We start from the raw sequence: 12,313 nt of genomic DNA on the forward strand, positions 1-12,313 counted from the left end.
TGGGATGCAGTAAAAGCAGTGCTAAGCCGGAAGTTTATAGCAAAACAAGCCTACCTCAAAAAATGAGAAAAGCATCAAATAAACAACCTAACCTTATACCTAACGCAACTAGAGAAAGAAGAAAACCTACAGGAAGAAACTAAATGTATTTTGATCTTCTAATAGAGTAAATGGAAGAAACACTCCAAATTATATAATACTTGACATAATCTCTGGAACTGGAGAGAGAATGAACTAAACATCTGCTCTGAAGTTGAGCCTATACATTTCAAAACTTCAGATGTCTTGGCTTAAAAAAAGAAAAAAGCCTTAAATAACATTTTCTAAATACATTTGGCTACTAAGAATATCTCTCATGACTGAGAATTTACTTAGTTGAAAAGATAAAATGTCAGACTCCAAAAGGAAGGAAACAAAATTACTGCAAATTCAGATCCACTCTCCCATTGGAGAAATGATTTCCCTAAGTGAATTTACTGAGTTCTACTCATGGAGGTTAGTAGTAAAGACAGTTAAACAATGGGAAGAGACGGCTCCCTAAAGTAATTAGGAATATCATGTTTCACTTTACTGCTATCCCCAAACACCACACCTATATATTTATCAGTATAACATTCCCTAAATATAGATAGATATTAATACAGATAGATACAAGTCTACTGTGACAATAACATGTCAGATAAAAATCTGAGTTTTCCAGCAATGGAGCTGTTCAACCAGCAATGCTGCCTACAAGCATACAAAAATTACTAATAATTGGTAAAGTGAAAGTGAAAGTGAAGTGGCTCAGTCGTGTCCGACTCAGCGACCCAATGGACTGCAGCCCACCAGGCTCCTCCGTCCATGGGATTTTTCAGGCAAAAGTACTGGAGTGGGGTGCCATTGCCTTCTCCAATTGGTAAACATGGGTTTAAAAAAAATGACACAAACTTGCTAGATTAAATCATCTGAATAGCTCTTGTTCTAGAAAGCATATAAAAATATTTTTTTCCATGGAGGTTCAACCCAAAGACCCTTGTGGAGCAAGGCAAAGAAATGTTCTCTGTTTTGTGTTGTCCAAATCATCTGGTTCCTTTTTTTCATTTTCACTCAATTGAACAATTTAAGTTGATTAAATTAAATGTGCTGAAGCCATCAGCAATACAGCTTGTCACAGAAAGGTTAGCAGAGTGGAATACAGTCTTTGCCACAGTATCTTTGGAGCAATCAATGACATAAAACCTCTAAGAGGTATACCGCCAGGGTAAGTATACCGCCAGGGTAACAGTTGGTTTGGAATTCAGCGTGAGAAACAAGACTCCTAGTGATTAGTGCTGAAGCTGTGTTATTGCCCTGCAACCTTCCCAGGGGATGTGCAGCCTCTCGGTTTCAGTAACCCACGTCTGACAAACCTCAGTTTTATTTTAATCCCCTCCCCCTAAAAGATGGAAAACCCGAAGAGATCCAAGCCATAAAGAACTCCTACTGAGACAATTTAAAACCCATTCAATCACAGCAACTGCCACTTTGAAAGGGGGAAAAAAAAAGTCACCAGGAATAAGGGCCAACAATGTAATCAACATCTAATGGGATCAGAAAACGTCTGGATGTCTGGGGCCAAGGAGAGCAGTGTTACTTCAGAGGCTTTAGGGGAAAAAAAGATCTTGTTAGAAAGGCTTTGAGATAAGGTCTGAACCAAAAATATTTCCCAAGGGGAAGATAGAGAACAAAAAAAAAAAAAAAAATGAAGTTTCAGTAGAAAAGAGAGACATTTGGATTCAGTTATAGAAGATGGTTTTCTAGAAGAGAATCTGATACTGATAAACAATGGCAGAGGAAAAAGTGTGTAGCCAGAATTTTAAGACTCTGTGTGGTAACTCAGATTCTAGAAGTTTTAGAGTTTCAGAGACAGTTATGTTTCTGCTTGCTTGCCCTGAATCAGAGATTTAGTACAGTGAGATCCCTACCCATTGAAATTATATTCTCTTAAAATTGATAAATGGGGAGTCGATTCATTCTTCCAAAAGCAGTTTCTTGTGAAAAGTAGCCTCATCTTGATTCAGATGAAGAGGAATAGAAAGAAGAAAGCTTATCCTTGCAGAAAGAAGGGCTGTGATATACCATGAGACTGAAAGGACCTCAGATTATGTCTTTCAGATTGAGGAGTGGCGTGGGGAGGAAGAGGGGCAAGTCACTTTTAAGAGAACAATAAGGCTAAGTGACAATTTTGCAAGTGCCTGCTATTTGCCAATTCAACCGAGAATTTGGAGGAAGGGAAAGAAAAAGCAATTAATTCTATTCAGGACACCAACAGAGGCTGAGAGCCAAGTAAACGAACCCTAAGAGGAGATACTGTCTTTTGTCTTCAGTTGTGAACTCTTTCTTTTTTTTTTTTTTTTGAAAGTTGTCTCATCACTTTCTATGGCTGTGTTTAAGGAAAAAAAATCCATCCTCTTTATTTGTGAACTCACTACACTGTCTTCTTCAAGTTACATGTTGCTTCTGTAAACCACTCTACTCTTCCACTGAATCGCAACAGGGAAGGGGGGATTGCAGTGGAGATAACACATCCAATCCTGGAGTCATTCACATGACACCCAGTTCAGAACCTGAGAAATGGCTTCAGCTCCCTTCGGAGTTCAGTACGCACAAACGGAGGCCCAGATTGCTCAGGAGACAAGGTCAGGTTCTCTGGGACTTGGAGAGGCAGAAGGGAGACTCCTAACCAGCTTTCTCCATTTGGGTCACTCTTCAGTCCATTATGGGCTTCTCTTGTGGCTCAGATGGTAAAGCGTCTGCCTACCATGCAGGAAACCTGGGTTCGATCCCTGGGTCAGCAAGTTCCCCTGGAGAAGAAATGGCAACCACTCCAGTAGTCTTGCCTGGAGAATCCCATGGATGGAGGAGCCTGGTAGGCTACAGTCCATGGGGTCGCAAAGAGTCGGACATGACTGAGCGACTTCACTTCACTTCACTTCAGTCCATTATGGAGCCCATTCTCTCTATCATTGTTCTTAAATGGTCTGATGAAGAGGAAAGTACTGGACATCAGAGATGGACCCTTGCCCTGGGGCAGTTTACAGCTGGGCTGACACATGAAAGCATATGGTCACTGGAAAAATCCAAGAGGAATTCAGAGAGGGAAACTTTGCAAAAAGCAGGAGCAGCAGAGAAAGGCTGTGGTGGAGAAAGAGTAAAGAACAGGTGAGGGCCAGACAAGACCATTCTAAGCAAGGAAGGGAAATGGGGGTACAGTCCTATTTCACAGATACATGTTGGAATGACTCAGCACAACAGAGACAGCAGAGAACAATGTGAACAAGGATGAGAAGGAAGAATAAAGACTACAGAGAGCCTTCAGTGCCAAGCTATGAAATTTGGACTTTATTTACCAGACAGCCAGTAAAGATGTCTGTTGGTACAGATAGAAATTTTAGTAAAAATACAAATGATGTATACAAGGCAGCCTTTTAAGACAATAACTCTGGAGACACAGTACAAGGTAGACTGAAGAAAGACTGGAGTCAGGGAATCCGAGGAGAAGAGGGGCAGTCCAGGGGATGTGAGAGGATGGGGACTGGTAAGCAAAGGAAGGGAGGACCTTGCTTTTTCAAAGGTCAATGGGATTTAGCCATCAACTGGACTCGGGTAGGAAAGGGAATGGAGGAGTCGAATTAGGCTTGAGATATTCACAGATACAAGAGGATGGTGTCTCCCCGACCAGAGGGAGTGATGTCAAATGCTGAACTAAATCTCCGCAAGGATACCAGGAAGCACACCACATGGTAGGGCCACACCCCGAAGGTAACTGAGTCACGCGAGGAGCCCCAGAGCCCAGCCAGGGGTGCAGGCCACTGCGGCGTGGCAGGAAGCAGCAGAGGTCAGGAAAGGAACACAGAAGGCCAAGTGTCAGAAGGAGGCAAAGGACGAAGAGAGCACATGAAGAAAGGCGCTTCATGATAGAACTAAACGCCCAAGGAATCAAGTCAACGAATGAAGAGAAAACACACTGGATGAGGTGATTAGAAGATCATGGATATTAACAGAAAAAGGAGGAAAGCTGATGGTAAGCAATAAAACAAAAACAGACACGGGAATATGAATAATCTACATTGAATATTTGTGAGTGAGAAGTAAAATCAGCAAAATCTGAAAGGCAGTGAGATATAACAGAAGGCTCTGTGCACTGTGATTCAAGAAACTGGAGATTTAACAGTGATGCCAACTCCACGGTGCCAAGCAGGAAACAGGGTTCCTGCACTGTGCTCCGCATCTGACCTGTGCTAATGAACTCCGGCAACAGGGCTGTGAAGGGAGTCCTATTAGTCTCGTTTTTTAAATGTAGCAGCTGAGGCACTGAGAGGTGCAGGAGCTCGTCCAAGGACACAAGCTAATGAGCGGCAGACCCATGTGCTCCAGGCTGTTGGAAGCCTCATCTGGGAACTTCCCTGCTGGTCCAGCGGTTAAAAATCCACCTGCCAATGCAGGGGACATAGGTTTGATCCCCGGTCCAGGAAGATTCCATGTGCCGAGGGGTGACTAAGCCCAGGCACCCCCACTACTGGAGCCCACAGGCCTGGAGCCTGTGCTGCACAGCAAGAGGAGCCACTGCAGTGAGAAGCCTGAGCTCCACAACAAAAGGGAGCCTCTGCTCTCTGCAACTAGAGAGAGCCCTCGCAAAGCAACAAAGACCCAGCACAGCAAGAAAACAAAAAATAATTTTTTTAAAAAAGAGGGCTCCTCTACACCCTTCATCACTACGCTCTTCTCCATGAGGTACTATGAGGCCTTGCGCAAGAACAGGTCCTCTGAGCCTGTCTTCTCACCGGAAAATATGATGAGGCATCACTGATACCTGACATTTCCAGACTTAACATTCTACGATGCTGGGGCTCTGTGTTAGAGGATGTTTTTGAAAAGTCTTTAATGAGAGACAATAGCTTCTCTTTTTCAGCTACTTTCCATCTCAGCGAGCAGCTTCACTTTAGTTACAGTGAAGCCAGGAACGCAATAGAGGGAGCTAACCCTCAGCTTGTTGTCTTCTTGCTTTCAACAAGCAGTTTGAGATTAGAGTGAGGACCTCCTGCAGAATGTGAATCAGAGTAAGTGCAGTACTAGCTTATATCATGTGTTACACGGCCTCATTGCTTCAGTAAAGATAACATACATTTTACTTCTAAGTGAAGTTGATATGAGGACAGTATAAGAAATGATCTGGCTGCTTCTGCAGTTTCCTTAGTAGGGAAACACTGGTGGTCTACTAAACGCTGAAAGGGACACAAGTCACGTCTTCTTGGTCCGATACACTTACTACAGTAAAGGTATTGTCACCATCCCATCTCATGGTAATAGTATAGTTCTGATTTTTTACAAAAAATTCTCCGCACCAGGAACAAGACAACACTGTGGTCTGGTTCTCGCTCGCTCTCGTGTAAAAGCCTGACTGAACACCACACTCTCCGCTGGTTCAGGAAGGAAGTGATAAGCTGAGGGAGGGCAGGGCCGAGTCCTGGCCGTGTGCTCTACAACAGTCATTCTCCTTCCAATGCCCATCCCAACAACATAAAAATCCGCTCAGAACCAAACAGAGCACAGAAAGATCCAGAGGTCAGGGGAGAGATAAGGACAGGAAGAGTTGCCCGCTTGGCCAAGGACAAGTCAGAAGAGAAGCAATCCCTCCTGCCTCTGCCTCCCCAGAGTCCAAGTCAAACACTCATTCTTCTCCTTCAGAGCTTTCGGTAATGACAAAATTTCCTCTCACATCTGGCCAGCTCTCACCCTCTACTTACATTCCAGGCCTGTTCTTTCCAGCCTTGGCCCTGCTGTCGCTCCATTAGTCACTGCCTCTCCTTGTATCTCCTCCTCTCTTGAATCACAGGGCACAGAGCTCTGTACCCTTCTTTTGCTGTTCCTTGTATCTTCTCCCTTCCTCCTGGGTCACCTGTTGATGGGCTCAGGTAGATCTGATGCCTCTGCACGTTCTGTGTGTTTGGGGCAGGTACAACACGCCTGCCTCTGTGGGTTTCAAGGGCAGGAAGCAGAGCTATGCAGGACAGCAGGCTTCTTCTGGTTTTCAGACCTGCTCACCCAGAACCAGTCTGGACACGTCTCTCAGATGGATGTAGATGGCCTTCAGGCCCTCTTCCCTACTGTGTCTTATTCTGCAGTTACTGTCTACCTGTAATTCTTTGGTTTTGCCATTTGTTAAACCAAGCCTCTGTGATGTTGCTAGCTTCCTTGCACTCCAGAATAGTTTTTAAGGAGGAAAACAAAAATGGAAAATGAAAAAAGTAAATATTGTAGAATTTCAGGAGTCACTCTCAAAAAATAAGAGAAACCGGACTACATTCCAAAGCAGGGGATTCGAGTTCAATCCCTAGTCCAGGAAGTAAGATCCCACAGGCCACAGTGCAACTAAGCAACTACTGAAGCCCGAGCACTCTGGAGCCTGCAAACCACAAGTGGAGAGAAGCCCATGCTCTGCACGAAGTCCCCAGATGCTGCAAGACCCAATGCAGCCAAAAATAAATATACGCTCAAAAAAAAGAAAGGAGAGAAATAGAAAGAGAAACCTCTGGAAGGAACAGAACTTCCCTGGCACTCTGAATCCCCAACAGAAAAGACTGTCTCCCCGTGAAATCAGTCCTGCATCCCATAGTGTCTCCAGACAAATGGCACACGGAGGAGGGGGAGATGGTTAGTGGACACTTACTAGTGCCCTCAGTTACACGAGCTTTTCTGTCATTTTATTAGGGAGAGGAGTCCAACTGGTATCACCGATCAGCCAGCCGGGAAGGAGCATGCTCCCCAGAAGCCTCAATTTCTCAAGCAAAGATGATGAGAGTCAATGACTGCTCAAGTGTCAGAGATAGAATACTGCCTTGAAAATCACCAGTTCAACCGCTTTAGTTGATGCCAAAGGAAAAGGGAATGTAGAGAAAGTCTGCTCAAAGGTCACACAGCAGCACAGAGGTGGTGCTGGGATTAGCCTCCATGCTCCTTGCGTCATCATCCCAATTCACCCTGTTACCAGCACACTGCCTCCCGACATCCGCTCTTTTACATGCTGAGACAAGGACCCTTATAAACTGACACAGGTTACTTAGATGACCAGCCCTTTTCTGCGATCCTGTGCTCTTGCTATTGGAATCCAAACATCAATCACCGTTATGTCACACACTTCCTGAGGAGTGCATGTGAATGTTTATGGAAGCAGCGTGGGGAATTCAGATCAAATAGTCAGTGAGTGACTCAAAACTGGAGACAAAGACAGCCAACACGGGAAAACACATGTGCCTTTTTCTAATGGGCTAGAATCCAAGCATGTGTAATACTACGCCCTCCACTTCCTACGTGCTGGTGACTGGAAATCTTGGGGTTAGTCCAAGGTCAACCTACATGCATGAAGGGAACTCCCTAGGATGGTCTTAGAAAAGCATGCCCTCCCCCAAACGGGTAAATTTAGGGCACATCGTTCCAAGAAACAATTGTAACTGATGATCTTTTTTCCAACTGTTATGTCACACAGGGATTTATACTTTTTCCTTACTGATTTAAGAGGCAGGGATTTCATCCAGAAGGATTTCTTAGAGTGCTCCTTCAACAATACAATTGAAGCTGTTTTATTCGGCTTTCCTTTCCTGCATGTTAACGTATCGCTATTGGCCAGAGGAAAATTAAGTTATCCAGTCTCTGAGCTTATGAACCTCACAAAGAGATTTCCAGTTGTCACTTTGCTGCCTTTGTGAATGGCGGCTCTGCAGACCACATCACGGGGAATATTTACACAAGTCTGGCCAAGCCAAAAGGTATTCTTTTGCATAACTTTAAATCAGTACTGCATTTTTCTTTTCAAACAAAAAAGTCTGGTTTGCTTAGGTTAGACTCCAATTTTTAGAATTTAAATTTCCATAATATCCCATTTGTTCAGGCTTAGAAAAAAAGTGCCACTGGGGCGTGTACTAAGAAAAACCTCAAGACAGAGACAGCTGCTCTGATGGTTCAGAATCCTCTGCAGGAGGCTCTCTGAGAGCCTGGATGACTAATGTAGGACTGCAGGGTTTTGGCAGGTAACTGAGTGAGTCACAGGGGCTGTGCCAAGTGGAGAAGGTACGGCCCATCTACAGGGGTGGCAGCCATTCAGACGTGACCACTCACTACAGTGAGGAAGGCTGCAAACCACACAAGGTTTTTTTTTTGGGGGGGGGGGTCTCAATATTTTAAAATGTTACCTCAAGTAGAAAACAAAACACAGTTTGTGCCTGACCAACTATGCCCGTGGGCTAGACTTTCGGTTGCTGAGTTTCCTGTTTGCAGCCTCTCCTCTATAGGAAGAGGGAAGAACACATAGTCAATGCTACTGTTAAATTATTTTAGAACGTTCGTCTCAGAAACGCTCCGGCAGCCTGAGGGGATGTGTAAGGGGAACAGGAGCAGGTCCAGAAACAGCCAATTATTAAGGTTTTATGGACATCGGGGACAAACAGAGCATTCAACTTCTTTGTAAAGTCACTGCGTTAATGGAAATAAAATCCCACCCTCCATGCACTACAGAATCGCTATGGAGCCTACTTTCTTTTCCCTGTAATCCAATTCTCCCATTTACTTCCGCCTCCCCTGACACCTAAGCAGTGGCTGGGTGCTGTATCTCCTTCCGGAATTCCCAATGTCTCACCCCTCACTCCCAACCATGGCCTGAACGCAGCCCCTCGGCCACGGCCTGAACCACTGACGTCACCACGGCACCCCCACCCTCCCGTCTCTCCCTCCTCACCTCACTCCCACCCCAGCCCCTTCCACACAGCTCGGAAGCGAGCTCTCCTCCAGGAGCACTTTGTCAGCTCTCCGGAAGAACGCGGGGCACTGCAGACAGTGGCTGCCTCTGAGTGGGGGGTGGGGGGGGGGGGACAGGTTTGAGGATCAGGAGCCTGGCTTCAAGAAAGGCTTGTTTTCTCCAGAATCTCCTATATTTTGCTGTTTTTTCCCTCCTGTATTTTTTGAAGGATTTTTCTTACCATGTGAGTATTGTTTTCTCAGAAATACAGTAAGTTTTACCATGTAAACTGTTATTATATCATTCTGATGTTTTATTCTTTGTCTTGAAAATGTGTATGGTTGTGCCTTCCACTTCTAGCAGGGGGAAGAGTTTTCAGAGATTTCTAAGCGTCTGTCTCCTGGAGACAGAATCCTCAGTTTGGCTCAAATAAAATTCCCTTTTATCTTCCTTAAAACTATTTAATATGCTTGAAAAACTGTACTACCCCAGGGATTCTAGATTGAGAAGCAAGACATCTCTTCCTCCCAACCCACTGAGGCATGTCTGTGGACTAAAGATTTTTTTATCAGCGAGATGAGAGAAGATTGGGAAATTAACCACAGTGGAGCATGGGACACAGCCAGGTGAAGGCAAGAATGGAGGTGGAGGCTGTAGGAAGGTGCGAGCAGAAGTGTAGAAACTGGGAGGAGCTTAGGTCTAGAATGGGCAGCACAGCCCCAGCTCCCCTTCTGCAGCCTGTGAAGGAAGCTCAGAGTTCTCCCCAGCTTGAAGTCAGATGTCTACCGTCCAAAGGGAGCAAGTGACCTGCCGGGAGGGCTTAGCATCCCTCAGCATGGACTTCTCCTCTGGAAGGGACCTCAACTTGTCCTGCTGGCCATGCGTGGACACATTCTCAAGGGAAACCTGCCCTTTCACATCCTGCTCCCTCAGCTTCAGAACACAGCCCTCCTGATGAAGGGGAAGGTCAGCTGGGGTAGCAGCTGTTTGTAAGAGGAGGGAAATTAAGTCAGCTCTCTAGAACAATCAATCTAGGTCTTTGCTATGAATCTGGATACGTAATCAAGGATCATCAGATCCTTGTTCAGAGTTGAACAAGAGGGGGCTTCCCAGGTGGCTCAGTGGTAAAGAATCTGCCTGCCAATGCAGGAGCTGCAGGAGACTCATCTTTTATCCCTGGATCGGGAAGATCCCCTGGAGGAGGAAATGGCAATCCACTCCAGTATTATTGCCTGAAAAATCCCATAGGCAGAGGAGCCTGGCAGGCTACAGTCCAGAGGGTTACCAAGGGTCAGATGTGACTGAGCGACTCAACAACAACAACAAAGGAACAGAGAAAGACTGGTATGAAACAAGTAGAACCAATCCCAGAGAAAACAGCAATTCATGAAGCAGAAGAGAATTTAAGGGGTGGGGGCGGAATCTGAGTATAGTCAAAGATACTAGAAAACATACATACATGAAACAAAAACCTTATTATGATAAGGAAAAGCACATATTGAAATTAAAATTGGATTTTTGAAGTTAAAAAATTCAATAGAAGGGCTGAGATAAAAGAGTAGATAAAATTCCCAGAAAACTGGGAGGGTGTAGGGGAAAGGAGAAAAGACAAAGCTTGATAAAGAGTTAACCCAAGAGGTCTAACATCATTCTATTGAACTTACTAAAAAAAAAAAAAACGGCAAGAGAAGATAGCAAAGAAAACAAGTCTTCAGATTAGAAGGCTCACAGGCAATGGGCAGAACAGATGAGAAAAGATAGAGTTTCATAAAAGGTCACAGTATCAAGGAGAAACAAAACCCATCTAAACTTACAAAGAAAAGGTCTATGTGAAAGCCTGGACTCAGTAACGGTGACTGCTAGAAAGAAATTCCTGTCAAATGCTGAGGGAAAGATATTTTGTATGTAGATTTTCATACTCAGCCAAATTGCCAGTTAAAGCTTAAGAGGGCAGATGAGCATGGGTTCAAAGTATACCTGCCATGCAGTCTTTCTGAAAACTTCCAAAATACACTCCAGAAAAATTAAAAATATATCTAAGAGGAAGATAAAGGCTTTAAGAAGAATTAATCCAAGATTAAAAAAAAAAAATTCAACATGACAAATGGGTAAGCAAGTTTAGAAAGTAGTTAGTTCATCATAAAGCATTCAAAAACTTGTACAACTAGCAAATTATAGCGTTGAGAGAAAGAGAACGGACATAACTTCTGCCAATGAGAAAACAAGCAATTAGAAAGTCCCGGAAGAACAAGGCCATACAAGAACTTTGTGGTCCATACATAAGTGAAGCAAACAAAAGTGTGCCAAGATCCTAAGCAAACGACCACACATAAAGTGACAGTTTTACTCAGATGTTCAGAACATCTTCCTTCAAGTAACCTACACTTAGTTAACAACATAGGATTCCAATTTGATTATCCATTCATACTTTTGAAGACCACTTAAAGAGAGGTATCTGAGCCTCGATTCAACCAAGAAGACAAGCAAACCACGTGCTTGAATTTTCCCAGTGTAAGAGTGTGGTAGTCACTGTTAGCTGAGTAAATCTCCATTTCCCACCCTTGATTTACCAACCCTTTTTGCAATCTGACCACAGTTAGAGCCAAGGAAACGTGAGCCACCGAAGTTCTTCGGATGGTTGCCTGGTAGATAAAAAGGCAAGACTTGCAAAATAGGAAATCTTGCACTTTTCCTGCCATTTTTGTGACTTATGGTGAAAACCACATATTAAGAATGGTGAGGCAGGAAGGTGGATTTGAAATTATTTCCATGAGTGACTCCACCAGCCTTGGATGGACTTCCTTCAGGCTTGTTGCTACAAGAGAAAACTAAGCTGCTGTCTATTTAAGATAATAGCTGCATATTTATTGTTGTTGTTGGGGAACACATTCTTAACTAGAACAAGAAATCAATTTCCTATTTTGAATGAAACCCAGATTGAGTTGGGTTTCCCTTTCTTGTAGGCAAGAAAGATCTGACTAATACATATCCTCTTTCTTTGTACTTTGCTCTAGAGGAAAAAAGAGTCGCAATCAAAGATGAAATCTTTAACCTCTGGTCTCAGGAGGAACAGGATGTTGTGTAGGGACCCACAGCTTTCATTTAACCACTTACTTGGCCGCAACCACAGACTAATTTCTGTGCTGAACACGGGACACATAACAAGCCTAATAAGACACTGCATTTGCGCTTGTGGGCCCCAGTAAAATGGGGCATAGTTTACAAACACGTAGAATATTGTCAGAGTATGGGACTGTGTTATACAAACATAGTCAAGGAAGTAATTTAGGACAATCTAGTAATATTTCAAAACATAATAAACTCTAAAATGCAAGAGTGCTTGTCTGGTCTGATTCAGCTACATCAACATTTTACTCACCACTAAACTCTTAATATTCACTGCACAACAGCGCAGATAAGCCAAAATAATATTTGCCTTGAATGAATTTTTATTTTAAACTGGGTGTGCCTGCTGTTCTGGGAATCCACCACACCCCAAGGAAATGGAATCCAAATGGAAGGTTCTAATTCAAAAGAAACCAGCACGTTGTTTAGCTGTGC

At 43.9% G+C, this 12,313-nt stretch overlaps 1 protein-coding gene across 3 annotated transcripts in view; it reads right to left on the minus strand.

Annotated features, from left to right (window-relative positions):
- The window catches only part of MCC (MCC regulator of Wnt signaling pathway), a 424,575-nt gene that overhangs the window by 256,142 nt on the left and 156,120 nt on the right, over nt 1-12,313 (minus strand). The window contains exon 1 of one of the 3 annotated variants that reach the window (XM_086323345.1): nt 5,769-5,904. The exons of the other annotated variants lie outside the window; for them this stretch is intronic. Within the exon in view, the coding sequence (XP_086179471.1) occupies nt 5,769-5,813 (45 nt within the window). The 5' untranslated portion in view covers nt 5,814-5,904. Of the gene's footprint in view, nt 1-5,768; nt 5,905-12,313 lie in introns of those variants that run through there. 3 annotated transcript variants of the gene reach the window in all.

The sequence above is a fragment of the Bos grunniens genome, chromosome 10 (assembly GCF_055505025.1).
Source record: "Bos grunniens cultivar Pamir isolate PY7600 chromosome 10, Bosgru_T2T1.0, whole genome shotgun sequence".
NCBI lineage: Eukaryota > Metazoa > Chordata > Mammalia > Artiodactyla > Bovidae > Bos > Bos grunniens.